The sequence below is a fragment of the Triplophysa rosa genome, linkage group LG6, assembly GCF_024868665.1.
Source record: "Triplophysa rosa linkage group LG6, Trosa_1v2, whole genome shotgun sequence".
Lineage (NCBI taxonomy): Eukaryota > Metazoa > Chordata > Actinopteri > Cypriniformes > Nemacheilidae > Triplophysa > Triplophysa rosa.
In genome coordinates, this window is record NC_079895.1 from 7,400,661 (window position 1) to 7,422,480 (window position 21,820).

The 21,820-nt window shown below is 38.5% G+C and overlaps 1 protein-coding gene across 5 annotated transcripts in view; it reads right to left on the reverse strand.

Moving 5' to 3' along the window:
* The window catches only part of lrp1bb (low density lipoprotein receptor-related protein 1Bb), a 248,639-nt gene that overhangs the window by 34,995 nt on the left and 191,824 nt on the right, over positions 1 to 21,820 (reverse strand). For all 5 annotated transcript variants that reach the window (XM_057335506.1, XM_057335505.1, XM_057335504.1 and 2 more), the window contains 14 exons: positions 20,979 to 21,107; positions 20,589 to 20,708; positions 20,169 to 20,282; positions 19,260 to 19,409; positions 18,551 to 18,673; positions 15,744 to 15,863; positions 14,418 to 14,546; positions 13,988 to 14,110; positions 12,338 to 12,478; positions 11,753 to 11,940; positions 8,779 to 8,962; positions 7,931 to 8,016; positions 3,247 to 3,369; positions 46 to 227 (listed from right to left, as the gene is read on the reverse strand). In XM_057335506.1, the coding sequence (XP_057191489.1) occupies positions 46 to 227; positions 3,247 to 3,369; positions 7,931 to 8,016; positions 8,779 to 8,962; positions 11,753 to 11,940; positions 12,338 to 12,478; positions 13,988 to 14,110; positions 14,418 to 14,546; positions 15,744 to 15,863; positions 18,551 to 18,673; positions 19,260 to 19,409; positions 20,169 to 20,282; positions 20,589 to 20,708; positions 20,979 to 21,107 (1,912 nt within the window). The remainder of the gene's footprint in view (positions 1 to 45; positions 228 to 3,246; positions 3,370 to 7,930; positions 8,017 to 8,778; positions 8,963 to 11,752; positions 11,941 to 12,337; positions 12,479 to 13,987; positions 14,111 to 14,417; positions 14,547 to 15,743; positions 15,864 to 18,550; positions 18,674 to 19,259; positions 19,410 to 20,168; positions 20,283 to 20,588; positions 20,709 to 20,978; positions 21,108 to 21,820) is intronic.

A 21,820-nucleotide genomic window follows, 5' to 3' on the forward strand; every position in this document is an offset into this window, starting at 1 on the left:
AGAATATTGTGCTCATTTGAAAGGAAGCATCTGTTGGAAACGTACCCGGTTTGAGCATCCAGGGCCAGATCTGTAGGGTTCTTCAGACCAGAGCTCACTAAAACGGTGGGGTATAAACCGTTGGATTTTGACACCTCCAGAGTCATTTTTTCCACATCGCACCAGTACAAGTTCTTCCCAATCCAGTCCACAGCCAGCACACTGGGTACAGCCGTTCGGTGAACAACCTGTTAAAAGAAACAAAAGTTATTGAAATCAATGAGCATGCAGGATTATGAGAGAGCTGGTGTATAGAAAATTAGGAAAAAAATACTATGTGACAGGAACATGAACACCTGAAAATTGGTTTAGTTGGTTGAAGGTGGTCTAGCTGGTCTATAGCTGACAAAAAATCTATCCCTTTAAGCTGTTTGTTTTTAGTAGGAATGCCAAAGCAAAGATGGTGGTACTGAATAAAACGGTTTTAAATAAGTCATTCTGTCTCTACTCGAGGTTCTGCCTGATGCAAACATTGCAGAATGCATACTGCTGCAAACATAAAGAAAGCAAAATTTGCAGCAAAGACTTTTCCAAACTGTCTTTACAAGGCATGATACGCTTTGAGATCTACTCTATCATCATCTGACAGGGTATGTGTAGCCGTGCCAGTTGACAAGATCGTCCCTTCAGCAGTAATTTCAGCTGAGCTGAGCTCGAAATATCCTCTGAAATGTCAATGATTGAGGAACATTTTCCCAATCAGAATAGTGCCTCCAGATGAGAGGATGAGAGGAAGCATTAATATTCCAAGTGGGAAAGAAAGAGCTTCTGGTTTTCCAGTGATGTCGTCTGGCACTGATTTGAAGGATTGCCTTGTGTGGAAATGGCCAACTCATTTAAAATGTCAACATTTGAATATAGCACCACTAAACGCATGTGAGGCATTAAAATCATATCAGATCCTCTGAGTGGCTGCGATTTTACATGCGAATGGTTGCTAAAATATTTCAACATTATTCAAGGACTTGTGTATATCATGAGTTTGAAATGATTGCTGCTAACTTAAATTTTGGTATTCACATAGCGTACGCTTCCCCAAACAATTCCTCAGTAATTGACAGTTTCAGCATACCAATTCACGAATAATACAGCAAATAATAGATTTAGGATTATTATCTATTTTTAGACAAAACGTCCCTTATTAAACCAAACCAAAGGCCCTGCCTAAGGCACAGTGTCCTGCTCTAGCATACAGTAAGTCTGAAAGTTGAAAATTAATCATTATATTACAATATTACAATGCACCGATAGTGCATTGTTCACCACTTCAAACCATTGAGAATAGCTGCTGGTGTCTTGTAATTTACTGTCTTTTTATTATCATCTGGGTGAAGTAATGCATTTGAAATCTGTAAAAAAGGGTTATGTAAATACAGTAAGTGCAAAGGCTAACCCTCAGTGTCCAAAGACGTTTGTAATTAGATAATTTTTTATCCAATGCTAAATGATCAAACCAAGAGTTTGCAGTAAATAATGAATATTCAACACTTATAAAACATCAAATGTATCTGCAGTAGGGAAGACCAGAGGCAAATTTCTCTTATAACTCACAGATTACTGTACTACAAAGTACCGGAAACAGATGTACTGTACAAATAACATGTAAAATAATGTGTATAACATTTACATGTATAGTAGTTCACCTTATGTGGTATTAATTCTTTACGTCACCAGCGTTTTCAAAGGCAAAATCAAATGGTATCTACATTACATTATAATGATGTAAACAGTAAATCTAATTGCAGTATGTACAATGATACAATTCTGTATGCAAGCTACTGGCGTCAACATAAGCATCTGTAATAATTGTACTTTAAGTTTTAACCAACAAACAAAAGATTACATGGCTATCAGAATGGATAAAAGTTTCTATTTCTTTCTAGCATGTTAAAAGAAAAAACACTACTGTGTCATCACATTAAGTAATTTATTAATAAAATCACCACATCAACCGATCAATTAAGCTGTTGTTCTGTGCAACATGGTGATAGTATCATTACATCTCCGGCTAATGATGGGTAAAGGTCTCGTACCCAAACTAAACATATTGTACCAGTCTGCATTGTCTCTATTTCCAATGTTCTAAAGATTACATCCAAAAATGCTAATGAATTTCAAATGGCTTTAGCTAGTGCTGAGCAGGGGTGATAAATCAGGAGGGGGTAACACTGTGTAATGAAGCCAAATGATGCTCTTGGCCCCTGCAATGAAGCTAATGAGATGGGGAAAAGTGTTGCTCAGCAGGTACGCCGCAGAGATGTGTGTCTGAGCCTTAACCATGTGACCTTAATGAGTCCCTCAAACGATGCTAAAATGAGCCTTTAAATCTATGGCTGTATAGATATAACATCTATATAACATGTCGTCTAACATTCACATATCACACCTCGCTGATATTAAAGGGGATGTGCAACGGTGTTTCATGCATTCTGACTTCTTTACCATTTTAAACGTTCTGTCTTCTCATGCTTGACATGGTCAACTTATGTACATATTACGTAGTATTTCTGTGGTCGATACACTCCTCCCCAAGGTTCGTATAGGTTTCAGAAAGTTTTTTTCAAACATGAAAAACCGTTACGTAACAACTTTTCTCCCAGAAAAGCACGACCACGGCAAGGTGAAAGAAATATCCAGCCCACGCGTCAACCGATGAGCTATAGGAAGACCCGCTTACCATCAAGATTGGCTGCGCTGGGTCAAGATTGACTGCGCTGTGGGCCTGCAGCTGCAGCTCGTTACTCTTGCAATAGTGAGAGAAGTTGAGGTGTGTTTGTTCAAGGCATTTCGGTGATGGATGTTATACAAACGGTGGATATAACGCTGGATTTGGAGATCAATTGAAACTTATAGATGGAGTGGTCTCAGCGCTAAAAGATGCCGGACATGAACTGCACGAGGTAAGTGAAACTGAGTCATATGTCTGTGTTTTGTTGGCAATGGGTGCGCACGTGCTTTAGTTCCGCCCTCCTCCCCCCCCCGAACGCATCTTATGTTTTCGGAATTAATTGTACAGCTGTATCTGTCTTTTATAAATGTGATCAAACAAATCATCAGACACTACGGATATTTGAAGGATATGATACTATTCTGTAAGTACTCAAGATTAACATGAGATATGCAGAAACTGTCTGAGTTACGGCCACTTTAATGCTGCCATTTTTCTCAATCGCTTGATTGATTGTAACAATGAGAAACTTGCCGCACCTTAAGGTCACTTCCATTCAGGCGAATTCTGTTTATCCTCCGGCCGCTGGGTCTGCTGGAGTCAATCCAGTAGATGAACTCCTTCTTGTAGTCGAAATCTAAACTGATGATGTTGTTAAGACCCTGGAGGAGAAAGGAAACAACACAGAAGCAAATGAAGTTGCAGACGTCTCAACGCGATATGGACGCGCAAGTGTCTTTCTGAGCAATCAGGGTGATGTATTAGTTGTGTAAAGAAAGCAGACACAGATCATAGATAAACTATGCAGAAACAAAAAAGAATGAGATGTTACGTCTTGTTGGTCTATTCAATTAGCTGGAGGGCTTAATTACCCACTTTACATACGCTTATCTCCTGACAGCATCTGGCACAGATGCACTTCAGATATGAAACGTACAGAGAATCCATTTCCTTTGATGTCTTTTAACCGTATTGATTTTGGAACAAGATGGAATGTGCGGGTGGATGCCCGCGGTTGGCTTCAGAATCCAGGGAAGGAGTTCAAACAGCCTTCAGAGCGAATTCTGAGACTACATTCGTTACTGTCATGTTCACGTCAGCCCGCTGTCAATCAACCTACCACGCGCTACCCCCCCATCACCCAAAACCCACTCTTGCCCACTACAGGCGCTGAGATGCAGCGACAAGCACAATGATGGATGAAAACAATCCTGATGCCCCCATCAGATCATCAGCGTTCATGAGGACTTGCCTTCAGCAAGACGCTTAAAGACCTTTAGCCTTGTCTTGAAGCCAAAATCTCCAACCTTATCTTAGGGCCAAGACAAAAACAAGTTAACAGGCTTTTTTTGACAGAGGAGAAAACAGAAGGGAGATTTATACTGGTCACACTGCAAGACTTTAGACTGCTGTGATCTGATTGGCCAATATTTTTGTAAAATGTTTAACATATGGTATGCAATAAGTAAGGAATAATTGACGATGGGCCGTTCAATTATCGAAAGTTAATGCACACCCCGAGGTGGTAATGCGGCCACGACGCGAAGCGGAGTGGCCGTTACACCTCGGGTGTGCTTTAACTTTCTATAATTGAAAGGACCGGAGTCAATTATTCCGCTTATACCACGGTCACAACACCACAAGACGTTGTTCCGATACCACAAGACGTTGTTACGATGTTTTATGTCAAGACATTTGTATGGTATTTGTCCCGGAATGCTCTTGCTGGTAGAACTAATTTCTTACGCATCTCATCTGAAGGCGTTGCTTGAGCCTGCATATGCAGTTTTCCGAGAGCGAGAGGAAGACAGACAGTGCACATGCACACGCGTTTGCTTCACTGAGAGTGAAAAGACAAGTATCTATATTTGATTTGTTTTCGTCGTATTTAACACCCCTGTCGTATAAGAAAAGTATTAAGAGAAAAAAGTTGACACGGAGGTTTCTGCGCCAGCTGCGGTTCTCGCAGTGGCATAGAAAGCTTCCTGCTGTGTGTTTTAAGTCCCGTTTACCCATTCCACAGACGAATTTAACATGTTGTTTTTGTTATGTTTGTGCTTCGTGTTTTATCTTTAACCCGATGATTGTGTCATGTAGTTTGCCGTTACCTTTGATATATGCTTTAGTTTTTCGTCTGAACAGTCCTGTACAGTGCTCTCGCCATTGTTGTTCAAATGCTGTCCATAAATAATAGTTATTTCTTCTCAGACAATGGAATTTGCCTGTCACTTTGTCTGTTGTTAGATACGTATTCACTGGTGGACAGTAGGCTACATTTAAGTTAAACTGGGCGCAGTGATATGGAACTGTAATTCGGTCGACAAATCTGGAACTACTTCATAGGTGTGCGTTTAACTGAAAAATAATGCACACCCGTCGAACGTTCGTCAGCCAATCAGAATGAAGCATTCAACAGCCCCGTGGTATAATAGTGCAGTATACAATAATAAAACATACTGTATACAACGAAAACAAACAAACAAAAAATGTTCATTACAACATAGAAAACAATTGGCCTAGCAATAATATGTATACTTTTTTAATAATAATAATAATAATCTAAGCATATATCTTAGGCCAATTGTTTTGTGTTGAAATAAAATATTTTAAAATGCCCACTAAAAATAGTCCAAGATAATCATTTCAACTTAAATCAATATTTTTTACCATCATATATTTATTTACTCAGTAAATTACTCATATACGGGGGATAATGTACAGTCAGCCTGTCATTATCTCAAAGCAAACCTCTGCAGGGTCAGACGGGTAGGGTTGGGAATCGAAATTCAATTCCAATTCTGGAATCGGATCCATAAGACAGGAATCGGATCCTTTAAAAAAAAAATTGATTCCACTTAACGATTCCGGACCACACGGTCACATAATTTTCACGTCATCTGTCAAGACCTGAGTCACCTGACCTTACATAGTCATCTGCGAGGACCTTCCGCTCGAATACTAAAAGTCAGTTCACACGATGGACCGTGGAAGGCGCACTAAAGTGTGGCTGCATTTTGCGAAATCACAAAAAGACAAAGCTAAGTGTAATTATTGTGACAAACTATTATGTTGCAAGACGGGTGTCACCAGCAATATGGCAAAGCATCTGCGGTGGGTTCATCGTATCGAATTACAAGAATGCACTGTGTTTGATGCATTGCGCATCCCGAGTGCCCACACTTCATTAGCTGCCGATGACACTAGTGCGGGGACAACGCCGGAGCCATGCGCACATCAATGTTACGTCATTTTTTTTGCGCTATAAAATCATCCTACCTGCTACGGGAATCTGATAGTGTATTTCCGTTGTTAAATCATTCTGCATATTTATTTCATACTGGTAGTACAATATGATAGGGTATTGCGCAGTAAATTAATCCTACATGTTTATTTTATGCTGGTAGGACTATCTGACAGGGTATTTTGCATTGTAAAATCATCCTACCTGTTTATTTTGTCGATGTGTTTTAGATTATATTAAGTTTTGCCCTGCGGTAGGAAAATCTGACAGGGTAGGACAATTCGACAGAACACCGGCACGTGATGCTACACGTGAGACCCCCTTCTACCTCGCTTCGAAAGGAAGGCTCACACAGGACACTTTTTTGTGTGTTCAGCTGTAACTAATAGCACAAAATAAATATTTTTGATCTTGCTTGACTTTTATTACTTTTTCACCACTTTGGAATCGAAACTAAGAATCGTTAGGAATCGGAATCGATAAGCAGAATCGAATTTGGAATCGGAATCGATAAATTTGAAACGATGCCCAACCCTACAGACGGGCATCATAAAGCTGGGTTTATTTTGCGAAAATGACCATCTAACTGTACATTAGCCCATAATCTCTGCTTCTAACTGAAAGTACTCGCAATGCTTTAATTATGGGTACTTCATGAGGACTAGAAAAACAGCTAGCCAGCATTACGCATAGTACACAAGATTATATCTTTGCACTATGCCGAGGTCAACAAAGACCCGCGGGCATCAGGAAGGGGCCGTAGGGTCCACTCATATTTAAGTGCAAAAGCTTTCCTCCCTTCACTCTCATTAAACAAAGTCGAATAAATGAAATTGAATGATTGGTGTTGAGAATACTCTATAGGGGGGGGGGGGGTTTGGGGGTGATTTTCTGAGGGCCCTATACACGTTCCCCTGGATGACAGTTTCAATTGCCATGAATAATGTAACGAGTGCAGAATTGAGGAAACTCACATTTCGCTAAGAATCATCATTTAGATGGTAATGACTAGGCCTCTAATGACACCAGCTGTGGATAACAGCACAGGGAAACTCAACATGCCACTGCAGACCAATAAGAAGAAGTGACAAAAGTACAAAAAAAGATCTCATAGAGCTATTCATACTGTAGCACCATAGGTGTGGCACTAGATTACATAAGATTACGAATAGGCAAAACACTTTTCACATCTGAAAACAAAAAATTGCCAATGATGTGAATTTTGATTTGATTTTTAAATAGATTTAGTTGACAAAAATGGGATTATTAATGGCCAGTGCTAATATACTGTGAAGATATAATGATAGAGTGTAAAAATAGTACTGGGTGAAAGTCACTTTCGACACAATTAAAAAAAATGCAATGTGCACTTATTTTACAGAATATCTGATCAAATTTAAACAAAATGTTGGATAAAATGAACAAAGATGTATGTGTATATCAGATCTAATATTGTATGAGGGACCTATGAGAGCTAAAACTACAAACTGCTTAAGCGAGCAATTATAAAAAATTAAAATTGCTGTATTTATTAAAAATAAAATATTTCTAAATATATGATAATATAATAAATTAAATATAAATATATTATAAATAAAATATTTGGAAACAGTGAATTGCAATATAAAGACCAACTTGCATTACACGCTATGCTCGTGATTTCATGTGAAAGAATCCACCAGGTTTAGAGATTATCTAATGATTTCTTTTTTAAGGGCTTTGGAGTCAACAGACAGTGGCGTTATCACAACAATGTCACCATAGCTCTTAATTGGTCCTCTATTAGGTTTTTATGAATCTAGCAGCTTGCTAGCACTCCATCTAATGATCAGGTCTCTGAAGTCTAGTAACAATTTTATGTGGAAGTTCAGCAATCTTGGCTAGCTAGACACACTGCATGTACAACATTTCAATAAAATGTGATATGATAATAAAAAACAAACGAGAGATTGTTATTAGAAACCCAGCAGACAGATATTTACCTGTTTCAGAAGAGTGTAGTTAGATCCATCGATACTTAATTTTCTGATTTCGTGAAGATCAGCTAGTATTAGAAATGGCTCTTCAGCTGAAGGACAAACAAAATTGGTTATGACTTTTGGTTTGATGAACCATACTAAAGTACTTCGTCTTGTTTTAAAAAGCCAAGAGACTTTAGTTCCCGTCAGCTGTAATTTATACTATTTAATAATATTTCAAAAAGCATTTTATTGGACAGAAATATGCATGTGTACATTTCATTTAGGAGTACGCTACAAAAAGCAAATACAGACGGTTTCATCATACGCACATGCTTGGCCCAAGGTTAACTTCCGGTCTGTGTTTGGTTATAATATACATTTATTTTATATTTAATTTATATACACATTAATTGTTATTAATATTTTATTGTACATTTATTGCATAATTATTAAATTAATTATTATTAAATTAAAACTACTATAGTCACTGATTCTTTGTATAGATCTACCGGAAGTTAAGTTTGGGCCCTAACGTTGGTTTATGTTGTTGCTGCTGAAACCATGTATACATCAACTAAAAGCAACAAAACATTAAACCAAACATACTGTAGAGTTGACATGTGATGTCATTTTGAGCTGGCCAATCGACAAGTTAACAACGCTTACAATGAGAAAGCTAGTCAAGCTGTAACACCCTTGGTGTGAGGAAGCCGTCCCATGGCAAATCACCGAGGTGTTGACACTCCTGTGATCCTTTTAGAAGTCAACAACTGAAAAAGCTTTACAATGTAACGTACTCTCTACTATCCAGTATGGCCTAAGGTGTCCCTGCCTGGAGTAAATAGTAGGCTGTTGCTCTGAAGCATTACCTGAAAGAGCCTTGCAGCTGTTGGAGTCTTTTCTGGGCGCTTCATAGCCGTCCACACACAGACATTTATATGAACCATAAGTGTTGATGCAGTTTTGACTGCAGGGTAAAGTGGTGGAGCATTCATCAATGTCGACACATGTTTTGCCATCATTCTTCAGGTGAAATCCTGGCCAGCACTTACACTAGACACATTGGTGAGAAATGACAGATTTTTTCATTACAAACCAAGATATTGCTATGAATAAACAGAAACGTTTCAGCTCAGACCACATTGCGAAATTCTTCGTTTTAGAGGAATTTTTTGTGTTATTATTTGTGATATTAAAGAAAAAGTCGGTAACACTTTACAATAAGGTGCTATTTGTAAACAGTAGTAAACGCATTAGCTAACATTTAGTTTTTCAGCATTTATTAAAACTTGTTAATGTTAGTTCATGTCAATACAATTATTCATGTTAGTTCATGGTGAATTAACTAATGTTAACAGACTCAACGTTTGATTTTAAAAATGTTTTAGTAAATGCTGAAATTAACATGAATTAATATGAATAAATGCTGTAGAAGAATTTATCATTGTTAGATCATGTTAGCTAATTCATTAACTAATTGTTAACAAATAGCACCTTATTGTTAAGTGTTACCAAAAAGTCTTAAAGAATCAGCATCCCATTTGGAAACTGTTAAAGTAATAGTTCACCGAAAATGAAAATTCTGTCATCATTTACTCACACTCATGTCATTTCAAACCTGTATGACTTTCTTTCTTCTGCAGAACACAAAAGAAGATATTTTGAAGAATGTTGCTAACTGGCACCCATTCACTTGCATTGGTTTTGTGTCCATACAACAGAAGTGAATGGGTGCTGCTGCTGTACCGACTTTTTTCAAAACAGCTTGTTGTGTTTTGCTGAAGAAAGACAGTCATGCAGGTTTGAAATGACAAGAGGGTGAGTAAATGATGACAGAATTTTCATTTTTGCAAACATTTAAGCAAACATAATGGCTTACAATAAGTAAATAATTTACACAAAAATATTAAGTTGCTTTTTCATTAATTTGTCATTTTTAAGTGGTTAACAGCATCTGCCGTCTTTCAATTTCATCATATAAAGATGATGAAGATGGTTTAGAACAACATTTACTGTTTAAGTTCTAATGGCCCCAAAAACTAAAAACGTACTTTTGCATTGAGGTCTTAAAGTTCTCGCTTAGCTTGTATTTGTATTACATCCAGAATCGGTCCTGCACTTTGCTCAGTCTGTAACCTTAAAGGCCTCCCGATGATCCCTTCTTTAATACCACGGTAAACAAGGTCAAAGCATCATAACCTACAGTATCTGCCTCCTGCCTTCCACGTACATGTGATGCTTGCAAGATGACCTCAAGTGGCCTTTTCATTGATTTTGAGGGGGAGATACGGTACTGGTTAAACATCTGCCACCCTCTGCATCCAAACATCTCTGATCATCGCAGGTCACGTGGACATAACATCAGAAAGGCAGAAACGTCTGTTACAAGCAGGAATTTAAAATGATTTTCCCCATCAGGCATTGCCTCTAGACACCTCTCGAAGGCACAAGCTTGCCAATTGAGCACCAATGAAACATAACTGGGACAAATTGTTCCCCTAACTTTTCACTTTGTTCTTTGGTTGTGGATGTCGGTGAAATAAACACTGCAAATCAATTCATCACAGTTACATTCAAGTTAAAAGCTGGAGTCACATGAAAGAAGCGACACAGATGTAAAAAGTTTCCACATCTGGAATTTCAGATAAGGAAATAAACAAGCCTTAACACATGGCCACTGTGAGATTAGCAGTGTAAATATACAGAATGTCCGGTAACGCTTTAGTATAGGGGGAAATTCTCACTGTTAACTAGTTATTATTAGCATGCCTGTTATTGGCATATTGGCTGTTTATTAGTACTTATAAAGCACATATTCTGCATCACCATACTCTACATCCCTAATCCTACCCAATACCTAAACCTAACAACTACCTTACTAACTATTAATAAGCAACAAATGAAGAGTTTATTGAGGAAAAAGTCGTAGTTAATGGTTTGTTAATAGCGAGAATTGCCCCCTATAACTGAAGTGTGACCGAATGTTCATATAAAAACAGATGTTATATGGAAGACATATAATCTTGTGAATGTTGTTCTAGCATATAATGTAAACAGCTTGCTTCTCATGGCAATTTATTGAAAAGTCAGTTCTGATGCAGATTTTGGTCTTGAGAGACACACGAAGCACAAATTTAAATTGAAGCGAATCACAGCTACTGGATTGATTTTGCATGTCTGTAAACAGAGCATAATATATAAAGGACATCATGAAGTGCAGATTAATGAGAAAAATTCAAACAACTCCCAAACTTTGGCATATCTCTGATAGAACATTATAACATTTTTACTTCACAGGTTTATGAATATATGCTCAGCATGACAAAAATGCATATTGTGTGTGTTAGAGCAGTAATTCTCAAATTGGGGGCCTGGGGGGCCACAGATTTTGTGGCATTTTATGAAATATAGAAATTGATCATAGATTTTATGCAATCAAACATCAGAAAAATAAGACCACCAGACAAAAGAATTGATGTTTCAGCATTGTATAACCGAATATGTTTTTGTTTAAATAAAAATGTTAAATTTAAGATTATAAGTCTTTATTTGGGGGGCCGAAAAGCGATGCACTCTACACAAAGGGGTCCTTACAACGAAAAAGTTTGAGAACCACTGTGTTAGAGAATCTGACCTACTCTACACAACGTAACGGAGTTGCTCCTTTTATTCGTGACCTGCAGAATATTTCATTTCTTATTCACTTTATGAGTTTCTTTGAATAAACGTTTCCAGTTTAAAATCGAATTCGGAAGCCCAGATTTTCAATCTCGAGATTTTAAAGCCCCACTGTATATTTCTGACATCATGTTGAAACATTACATTAAGCAATTATTGACTAACCTTGTATGCCACTGGTAAATCTTGACAGTCCTGTGTACAGCCACTGACACGGCGGTTCAGACATTCATTGACGTTACAGTTTTTCTCATCCGAGCGATCTCCACAATCATCTTTCAGGTCACATAAAGCCTTCTCTGATATACAGCGGCCATTTGAGCACATGAAAAATGAACTGTTGCACAAGCTCTCTAGAAAAAGAACGAAGAGAAGAGCAAAACAAATGAAAGATGAAATGCAAAGAAAAACAACAAAGACTTTTGTTCAAATTGAAAACGTAGAAACGCTTTTGGAGAAACAGGAATTTGATTGGACTCCTCAAAGCTAAAAGGCATAAAAGCTGAATTCAAGCCAAATGTTATTTAAAGCTTTCTGTCACCGGCGGTAAGTGCAAAGCTTTTTCATAAATTCTCGGTACGCTCAGCTTAAAAAAAAAAAAAACGCCATCCCCGCAGGTCAAAGTTATCCACTTCAGCCCACTGCTTTTATCCATGATGTTCCTTGGCCACTTGTATTCGCAGATGTTCAGTAAAGGCCCACATCCATCAAGTCAAACATATTTCAGGTAGAGTTTTACAGGGTCATTACCGGCAGCGAGGCATTTGAGGTTGAGAGGCAGCTCATCCGAGCGGTCAGGGCAGTCTGGGTAACCGTCGCACTCCCACTGGGCGCTGAGCAGGCATCGGCCATCAGCGCAGCGGAACTCATCCGACCCACACGAGCGGTACACTGCATGAAAAGTGGGCAATGTAAGCGTAACAGCACACTATCCTACCCCGACAGCCACTGAGACCCAGAAGGGGTTAGCTCAGCCATAAATAAGTCAAGACATTATCGCTTACAGTACTTACCTGCAGGGTTTCTGTTTCCCCCATAGAACACAAAGGCAGATTTTTAGCAGAAAGGTTCAGGCTAGTCATTCTTTATATTATCAAAAGAATGACGATTTAGCCTGTTAAGCTCCAAAAAGGTCAAAAAGTGCTATAAAGGTACCACAAGATGAAAGGTACTGAAGCATACAAGGCATTCGAGAAGCAGGGCAGATGGGATTTTTCAGTAAATAGGTTTTGTTGTGCACTCAAAGCATTATCAAAAATAGAATGTCGTCCATATTCATTGTATGGACAAGAGCGGTCTAGAAAATGATGAGTTTTTATGCTTGTGTTTGCATTAAATGTAAAATTTGTATTGGTTCTTTGCAAGGGGATACAGCTAGAAACAAATACGAATTTACATTTACATAACATACACATTCATTAATATAATCTGTAGATTTCCTGGTGAATTTCTTTTCTCACCAATAATTTCACAGATATTTATTTCATGTATTTTCTATTTTACCTCAATACTCTAAAGCCTTGTGAGGGTAATGAAATTGTGAGGCTGTATAAAAGAGTGATGGTTTTTCAGTCAAAACCCTCTAAATGTTATGAAAATTAGGCAAAACATTTTTTACAAATCATTTCAAAGAGACTATAATTAATAAGAACAACTTTGAATATACATGAATTGTACATTCTGGCTTAACTGTGTATGTACTGTGCAACTAATACAAGCTCAATAAAGCCTAAGGCTGACAGGAATTTTAATTAACAGAGAAATCTTTCAATATTTCCATTAAATACCTCACATTTTTACTATTTCACTATTGAATTTTAGTGCTATAAAATATTTTTCATATCTCAATAATATAACACAATGTCTACACTGCCGCATCCAGTGTGGACAAAACTTAATAAATAAATTAATTAAAAAATTATAACGGGTTCTAATGCGTTCTATTGTCTTTTGTCGCCTCGCATCGCGTAGCGTCCGGTGTAGACACGGTGTTAAGTGTCATTTCTAAGTTACTAGTGTCACCAAATAGAACTGCAAAAATAACTTTTTGTTTTTCAAACAGGTTTGATGAGAATTTTAGCTATTTGCAATAGTTTAAAAATCGATAATTCATACCAAAACTGAAGCAATTAACTTATTTAAACCTAAAAGCCAATGTTGCAGTTTCATGCTGGGCTGGATTCTCAAACAGAAATCAAACAGCATTTTAACATGTAAAATGACATGAGTTTTACAGGAAAATCTAGTAATTAAAGTGACAGATTAAAATATGACTTTGTGTGATAACTTAGTTGTTGTGTGGGTTATAGTCTTTACTGTTTAATCTTTAAAAAGTCTTTTAATTTGAATCTTATTTCACAGTGTGGGAATTCATAAAATATCTGAGACAAAGATGCTTACCACATTCGACCGATTCATCTGAACCATCTCCACAGTCGTTGTCATGGTCACAGACGAAACGTTTGGGAATGCAGCCTTTGTTTATACACCTGAATGAATTCTCGTCACAGGTATTATTTGGAGCTGGGGGGTAAACATCACGACCTTGAGCTCAATTTATTACTCGTAAGAATCTATTTACCTTGGGGTAGCAGACATATCAGTCAAACTCATCTCTATGGTTACCCGAACATTACAAACACATCATAAAAACATTAAAAATAAAGGGGCTCTCTCGTTCTTTCTAATAAATACTGGCCTAAGCACGTATCAAATAGCCAGTTATAATGAATGCCCAAAAAGTCTCCTAGAGCAACACTTGAAGAGAACGTTCATCGATAGCACATTGACATGCAGAAGACATTTTAAACAGATCAATGGGAATATTTACCACAGCCGGCCGCCGCGAGCTCATCGCTTCCATCAGGGCAGTCTCTTTCCCCATCACATAACCAGCGTTTGGGAACGCAGGCGTACGACCCTGGACAACTGAATAACCCTGGAGCGCAGGTCACCGAGCCTGGACAAAATTATGTTAGTAATGCACCATTAATTGTTGCTCGGGGCTAGTAATTATAAATGATGGACACTAAGTCATTGCTTAGTTGGACGTGTAGAGAGTACACAGTAAAGCAGAAATGCATACAGCAGAGCACATTTAGAATTCTGCTGTTGCGTGGATCAACTTCTGGAAATATATTTTTATTTAATTGCATTTGCCGTTATTATGCACATGGCAATATCATTAATATCACGCTGACGTTTCATTACAATCCAATTAAACAAATATTTACCACTTTTATTAATATATCACAACATGATTGCACTATTATAATTGGGTCATTTATAATACTTATATCTAATTCAGTCTGTAAACTCAAATCTTTCAAAATGCTGCCATTATGACATGACAAAATTGTTTAAAAATTATAGGCAGAGGTATAACAACCATAATAATGTAGAGGGTTCCGATAACATTGATATTGTAAGATTTGGCCATTGTGCAAAGAAATAAAGGTCCAGTGTACGAAATTTAGCGGCATCTAGATGTGAGGTTGCGAATTACAACCAATGGCTCACCCCCCCCCCCCTTTCGAGGCACTACGGTGGGTGACACAGGACTAAGATGTCGTCACGTTTTTGCTTCTTTGCCGAAGGAGATAACGTATTTATGAAATGCGATCTGTAGAGCAGTTTGTCCGTTTAGGGCTACTGTAGAAACAGGGGACCCGCGGTGTATGTAGATAGAAATAGCTCGTTCTAAGGTATTAAAAACATAACGCTTCATTATTATACACCTCTGAAGACATAGTTATGTATATTATATTATATTTTTGTCAATAGATCCTCCAAAAAATTCCACACAGGACCTTTAAACTTAAACCCTTTACAACATAATGCATTTTTATTAATGCTCAGCATTCAAACCGCCGGTTTCTTATAAAGCAGTTCATTTAAATTAAGCTCAGCACTATAAGGTTTGAGTAAATTCGGGGAAAAAATTGTATATGCAATGACTAATTTAATGGCAAATCGAAGATCTGACCGGACACAATGTGTATTGTATCTTTGTGAAAGGTTGAGCGAATAAAAAAGTATGCTATACAAAATCCTAATCTTAATTCTTCACTATAGTTTATGCACTGTAAACATTTCTTTTTGCAGTTTAGTTGTCTACACCCCCAGTTGTGTGAAAAGGAAATGGTGAAATACATACCACAGAGACCCACGCTCTCATCCACACCATCTCCACAGTCATCTTCACCATCACAGAGCCACTGCTTTGCGATGCACTTGTTCTTTGAACAAGCAAACTGGTTCCACAGACAGGATGAGTCTGTCAACAAAGGAATTTGAAAGCCATAAATAACAGCCCTTAGTAAATGGCAAGCACCATTTAGCGCTCATCTGAAGCCGAATGCTTTTAGAGATTGTTGCTTTCTTTCTAAATTACACTTACATCACTAGTGTTTCTCTTGCTCGCAAAACACACAAACAGCAAACTGACAAACTAAAAAAAACCATGCGAAACTAATGACTAAAGATGATTGGATAACTACCTGTTAAAACAGAAAAAAGTCAATAGGAAAGAAAGCCGCCATGGTCAAGCCACTTCAAAGAGTCTTTAATGATGCTGGTATAGTACATTTCCACATGTACCTTTTCAGTTTTCATGCATTTGCATATCTCAGTTATATCTCAATATGTAAATTTTATTAAATACTATATTATGCCTTTGCATGTGCAAATGCCATATGAGAAAAGAAGATGAAAAGAGAGATGACACACGGTGTATATCTAAGCCGTGTTTTATTTCCTTTCAATTCTATTCTAGACAGACCACATCTGCCAAGAGAGTCAGAGTGGTCCACTCCTAGGGTTTTAGACCACGGAGAATGAAATTAAGGGTCACAGCAGGACAGATTGGTCTCAAATTCCCACGATTCTCCTTGACTGCGTGATGCTCTCTCACTGTATCTTCAGGCACCCTATCTTCCTTCAAAGTGCTGACGGCGAGCAAACTTGTTATGTCATGGGATGAAAAAACGCCTTTCAATTTCCAAAATCTGTACAAGACAGCATGGGAGAGCAAGATCAGGAACATGAGGTGCCTCAGGAAGACAATGACTGGTTTTAGAGTCCGTCTGTAGATATGATTCAGAAGATCCTTTCACTGAATATAAATACAAAAATATATACATTTTGGTGTATATTACATATACAGCCGCGGAAAAAAAGAGACCATTTCAGTTTTTTTAAATTCACTATTTATAAGTACACTCACCTAAAGGATTATTAGGAACACCTGTTCAATTTCTCATTAATGCAATTATCTAATCAACCAATCACATGGCAGTTGCTTCAATGCATTTAGGGGTGTGGTCCTGGTCAAGACAATCTCCTGAACTCCAAACTGAATGTCAGAATGGGAAAGAAAGGTGATTTAAGCAATTTTGAGCGTGGCATGGTTTTGGTGCCAGACGGGCCGGTCTGAGTATTTCACAATCTGCTCAGTTACTGGGATTTTCACGCACAACCATTTCTAGGGTTTACAAAGAATGGTGTGAAAAGGGAAAAACATCCAGTATGCGGCAGTCCTGTGGGCGAAAATGCCTTGTTGATGCTAGAGGTCAGAGGAGAATGGGCCGACTGATTCAAGCTGATAGAAGAGCAACTTTGACTGAAATAACCACTCGTTACAACCGAGGTATGCAGCAAAGCATTTGTGAAGCCACAACACGCACAACCTTGAGGCAGATGGGCTACAACAGCAGAAGACCCCACCGGGTACCACTCATCTCCACTACAAATAGGAAAAAGAGGCTACAATTTGCACGAGCTCACCAAAATTGGACAGTTGAAGACTGGAAAAATGTTGCCTGGTCTGATGAGTCTCGATTTCTGTTGAGACATTCAAATGGTAGAGTCAGAATTTGGCGTAAACAGAATGAGAACATGGATCCATCATGCCTTGTTACCACTGTGCAGGCTGGTGGTGGTGGTGTAATGGTGTGGGGGATGTTTTCTTGGCACACTTTAGGCCCCTTAGTGCCAATTGGGCATCGTTTAAATGCCACGGCCTACCTGAGCATTGTTTCTGACCATGTCCATCCCTTTATGACCACCATGTACCCATCCTCTAATGGCTACTTCCAGCAGGATAATGCACCATGTCACAAAGCTCGAATCATTTCAAATTGGTTTCTTGAACATGACAATGAGTTCACTGTACTAGAATGGCCCCCACAGTCACCAGATCTCAACCCGATAGAACATCTTTGGGATGTGGTGGAACGGGAGCTTCGTGCCCTGGATGTGCATCCCACAAATCTCCATCAACTGCAAGATGCTATCCTATCAATATGGGCCAACATTTCTAAAGAATGCTTTCAGCACCTTGTTGAATCAATGCCACGTAGCATTAAGGCAGTTCTGAAGGCACCGTATTAGTATGGTGTTCCTAATAATCCTTTAGGTGAGTGTATGTGTTCATTTTTGTTTCATTCTGTTCACATTGCTGTTGGATGACTTTATGTCACTCCTGAGGTTTGATTTTGTTGAAATTCAACAGACGCTGAAATGGAATGGCCACACTACATTTAGAAATGGAACGGTCTCTTTATTTTTCCTGCAACTGTAAATGTATGTTCACCCATAGGTGAAGATTTCTAGGGGTCAAAGATAAAAAGACCATAACGTGGTCAAGGGTGCAATTCAGAATCAGTCTAGACCCATTGGTCTACCCAACCATCCACCAAAACCCGAAAATTCTATACAGCCTTTTTGTGAACTATATATGATTTCAAGAATCAAATTATTTACATACGCATAGCCCTCCAAGGGCACGCTTGCAAGTCAATATCGTTTTTGTATCACCTGAAAATGCTCCTCTTGACCTCTGTATTAGCAGCCGAATTGGTTTCTGCATTCGACGCCCGTCTCAAGAGGCTGGCTGTAATCTCGCTCCGCATGAGAAATCAAGCCGAGTAAAAGCAATGGGAGGCTAATACCAGCCATGCTTACCGCACTGGAACTCATCTGCACCGTCTTCACAATCCTTCTGCCCATCACACAGCCACACACTGGAGATGCAGTTCCCGCTGGGGCAAGCGAAGTGGCCTTCTGCACATTTCTGCCTGTGGGAGACTGCGACAGTGGGGAACAAACGCGTTTGATTATGGAGAGCGTTAATAAGTCCAAGATTTGCTTAGCGTTGTGAGAATTCAGTCCAGTGGTTGTTTGGTTCATTATTCTCTCCCTAATAAAGCACTCCTAGGCAGATGAAACCTTTACGTAATGCAATGCTCTATGGAGCTATAAGAGCGTTAAGGTGCATTAGCTTCATTAAAAGTACATCTCCATTCAAACAAGTCTACTCGGATAAATTCCACATATTCTTTTTGTTTGAAACCACTGACACAGTAATCAGTAATAAGGCAAAACCTGCCAAGACTAATTTTCAAGCTACCTGCTAAGCTAAGTGTTTTGAAAGGCTGCGGTCTACGAGCGTTTCGGTGTCAGCCCTTTGCAAGTCTGACAATCACAAATAATTATTCATCCGCCTTCTGTGTCTTCAGAGACTCTTCAGGCACGGAGAAATAGACAGGGGCTTGAGTCCGCTTCATTACACACTTTATAAATAGTGTTTCGACAAAATTAATTCGATTTTAATGGAAGCTGGCTTCCTCAAGCTGCAAGGCTAACACAAGCCGAGAGTCACAATGAGCGTTACCCTGGCAGTTCGTCTCGTCGGCATAATCTCCGCAGTCATTGGCCCCGTCGCAGAGCCAAGATGGGTGAACGCAGAGAGAAGTCGTGTTACAGCTGATGAAGGCCTTTTCTGTCACGCCCATTCGATAAAAGTGTGCGCAATCCGTGTGATCTGGGAAAAGAGGGAGAGTGAGGTGCCATGAGATGATACAATAGCAGTGTCGGGAAAACTACTTTAAAACTTTAGCTAGCCAAACAAGCAAATTTAAAGTGTTAGTTTACCCAAAACTTAGTAACCAAACAATGGTGGTACCCATTGACTTGCATTGGTTTTGTGTCTACACAATAGTGAATAGGTACCGCCGTTGTTTGGTTACCACATTCTTCAAAATATCTTCTTTCGTGTTCTGCGGAAGAAAGAAAGTCATACAGGTTTGAAACGACAAGAGGGTAAGTAAATGATGACACGATTTTCATTTTTGGGTGAACTATCCCTTTAAATATTGTACGAATAAGCCCCCAGACATCACCTTTGGATACTACCGTATATAAAAACAGTAAAGAATCATTGGTAACACTTTAGTATAGGGACCAATTCTCACTATTAACAGTTGCTTATTAGCATGCATATTATTAGAATATTGGCTGTTTATTAGCACTTATAAAGCACATATTCTGCATGACCATATTCTACATCCCTACCCAATACCTAAACCTAACAACTATTATCCTAACTATTAATAAGCACCAAATTAGGAGTTTACTGAGGCAAAAGTCGTATTTAATGGTTTGTTAATAGTAAAAATTGGACCTTAAAATAAAGTGTGACCAAATAATTTGACTAGAAAATAAAAAATGTACAATGCAGATACTAGTTACGTAGGAGAAAGAGAGTGTGTGCTGCTTTAAAACACACACAACACTGTCTTACTGCAGTTCTTCTCATCAGAGGCATCCGCGCAGTCGATGACCTGGTTGCACCAGGAGGACATTGGTATGCAAGATCCATCTTGACAGGATGACTCAGACGCAGCGCACGTGACATCTGGAACAGAGACACTTCATTTGGGAGACTAAAAGACCTAGAGATAAGTTTAAATGGATGAAATATTGTGTACTGATATTTGTTTGATATGCACTGCAATTCACTGACGATAACAGGGTCTTCCAAATTTCTCCAAGGAAAATGACTTGCGAAATGCTTTCACGGCTTGAAAAATGAGTGTCATTTAGAGATGGTCTAACATGGTCCGAAACTAACCTTTGCTGTCTATTTTCTTTTTCAGACAGCAACAAATAAATAAGTGAAAAGTACGTGCAATATTAGTAGCATCAAACGTTGAACACCCACTGTTACAAAAGGCCTCGTCCGAGTTGTCGCCACAATCGTCCATTCCGTCACAAAAGCGACTGTTAGCCACGCAGCGGCGGTTGTAGCAGGGACGATGACCCTTTCTGCAGCTCCTGTTGTCTAGCGATACGGAAAGCAAAGACAAAGCAAATCTTTCACATCGGGGTGAGGAAAGAGCTTCATATCTTCTCTCTTATTTACTCTTGCTGTTGCTCTGGGCTTATTCCCATTTGCTCTTCTATTTGAAAGCAGTGAGGAGAACTGGCTCATTTTTATTAGTCTGAGGCTCATGGGAATGGAACTGCCACCTTAAACCAATTCTGTGTGCTTACTGCTTTCACAGTGGGTGAGGAGAGTACACACAGAAAAGGCTTGTGATCGCCCACTTACCACAGTATTGCATTTTCTCATCCGACTTGTCTTTGCAGTGGGCGATTCCATCACAGGTTAGCTGGTAGTCTACACATTCCCCATTTCCACACTCGAACTCGGTGTAGATGTTGCAGGAGGACGTTTTGGCTGCGAAAGCGAAAACAAAAGAAATGTTGTTCACCTTACAATTTTACTTGATCAAATTATGTTTTTTCGTCTGCAAAAGATGATTTAATTAACCTGTTAAACTCTGTCACCCCCTGTGGACCCACGGGTGGGTCCAATATTGTATAATCAAATCTATTCGTTGTGGAGCACAAAACTATGTGGTGTTTTTGAAAGCTTAGAATCTCAAAACTTTCTTAATAATTACATCAATTTTGCATTTATGTTACATAAAAAAACATAATAAGGTCTTAATTTGTCTTCTCAAAACCCACCCCATGTGAAAATCGTATGAAAAATATTCAATGTCACATTTTATATCTTACAAACTCGCAAAACATAGGATGAGTATACAGTATATTACATATAATAATTATCTAATTATTTTCAAATAGTTACATTTAGATGGTTTTCATTTTCATTTCGTTTATTTTTTTAAATTATTTTTATCAATTTACTCCAATGTATGCGAGTAGGGCACTAGGGCAAAAAAATGCTCAAGAGCTGAAGAGGTTAATACAATTCAATAATACATTTACATTATTTTTTACATGACAAAGGAATAATAACATTTCTGAAGAAAATCACTGCAACAGTACTATGCAAGGGTGTTGCTAAGGTGTTGCTAGGGTGTTCTGGGTGGTTGCAAGGTAGTTGTTTACTGGCCCAAGTCTAAGATATTCTAGATATGTCTC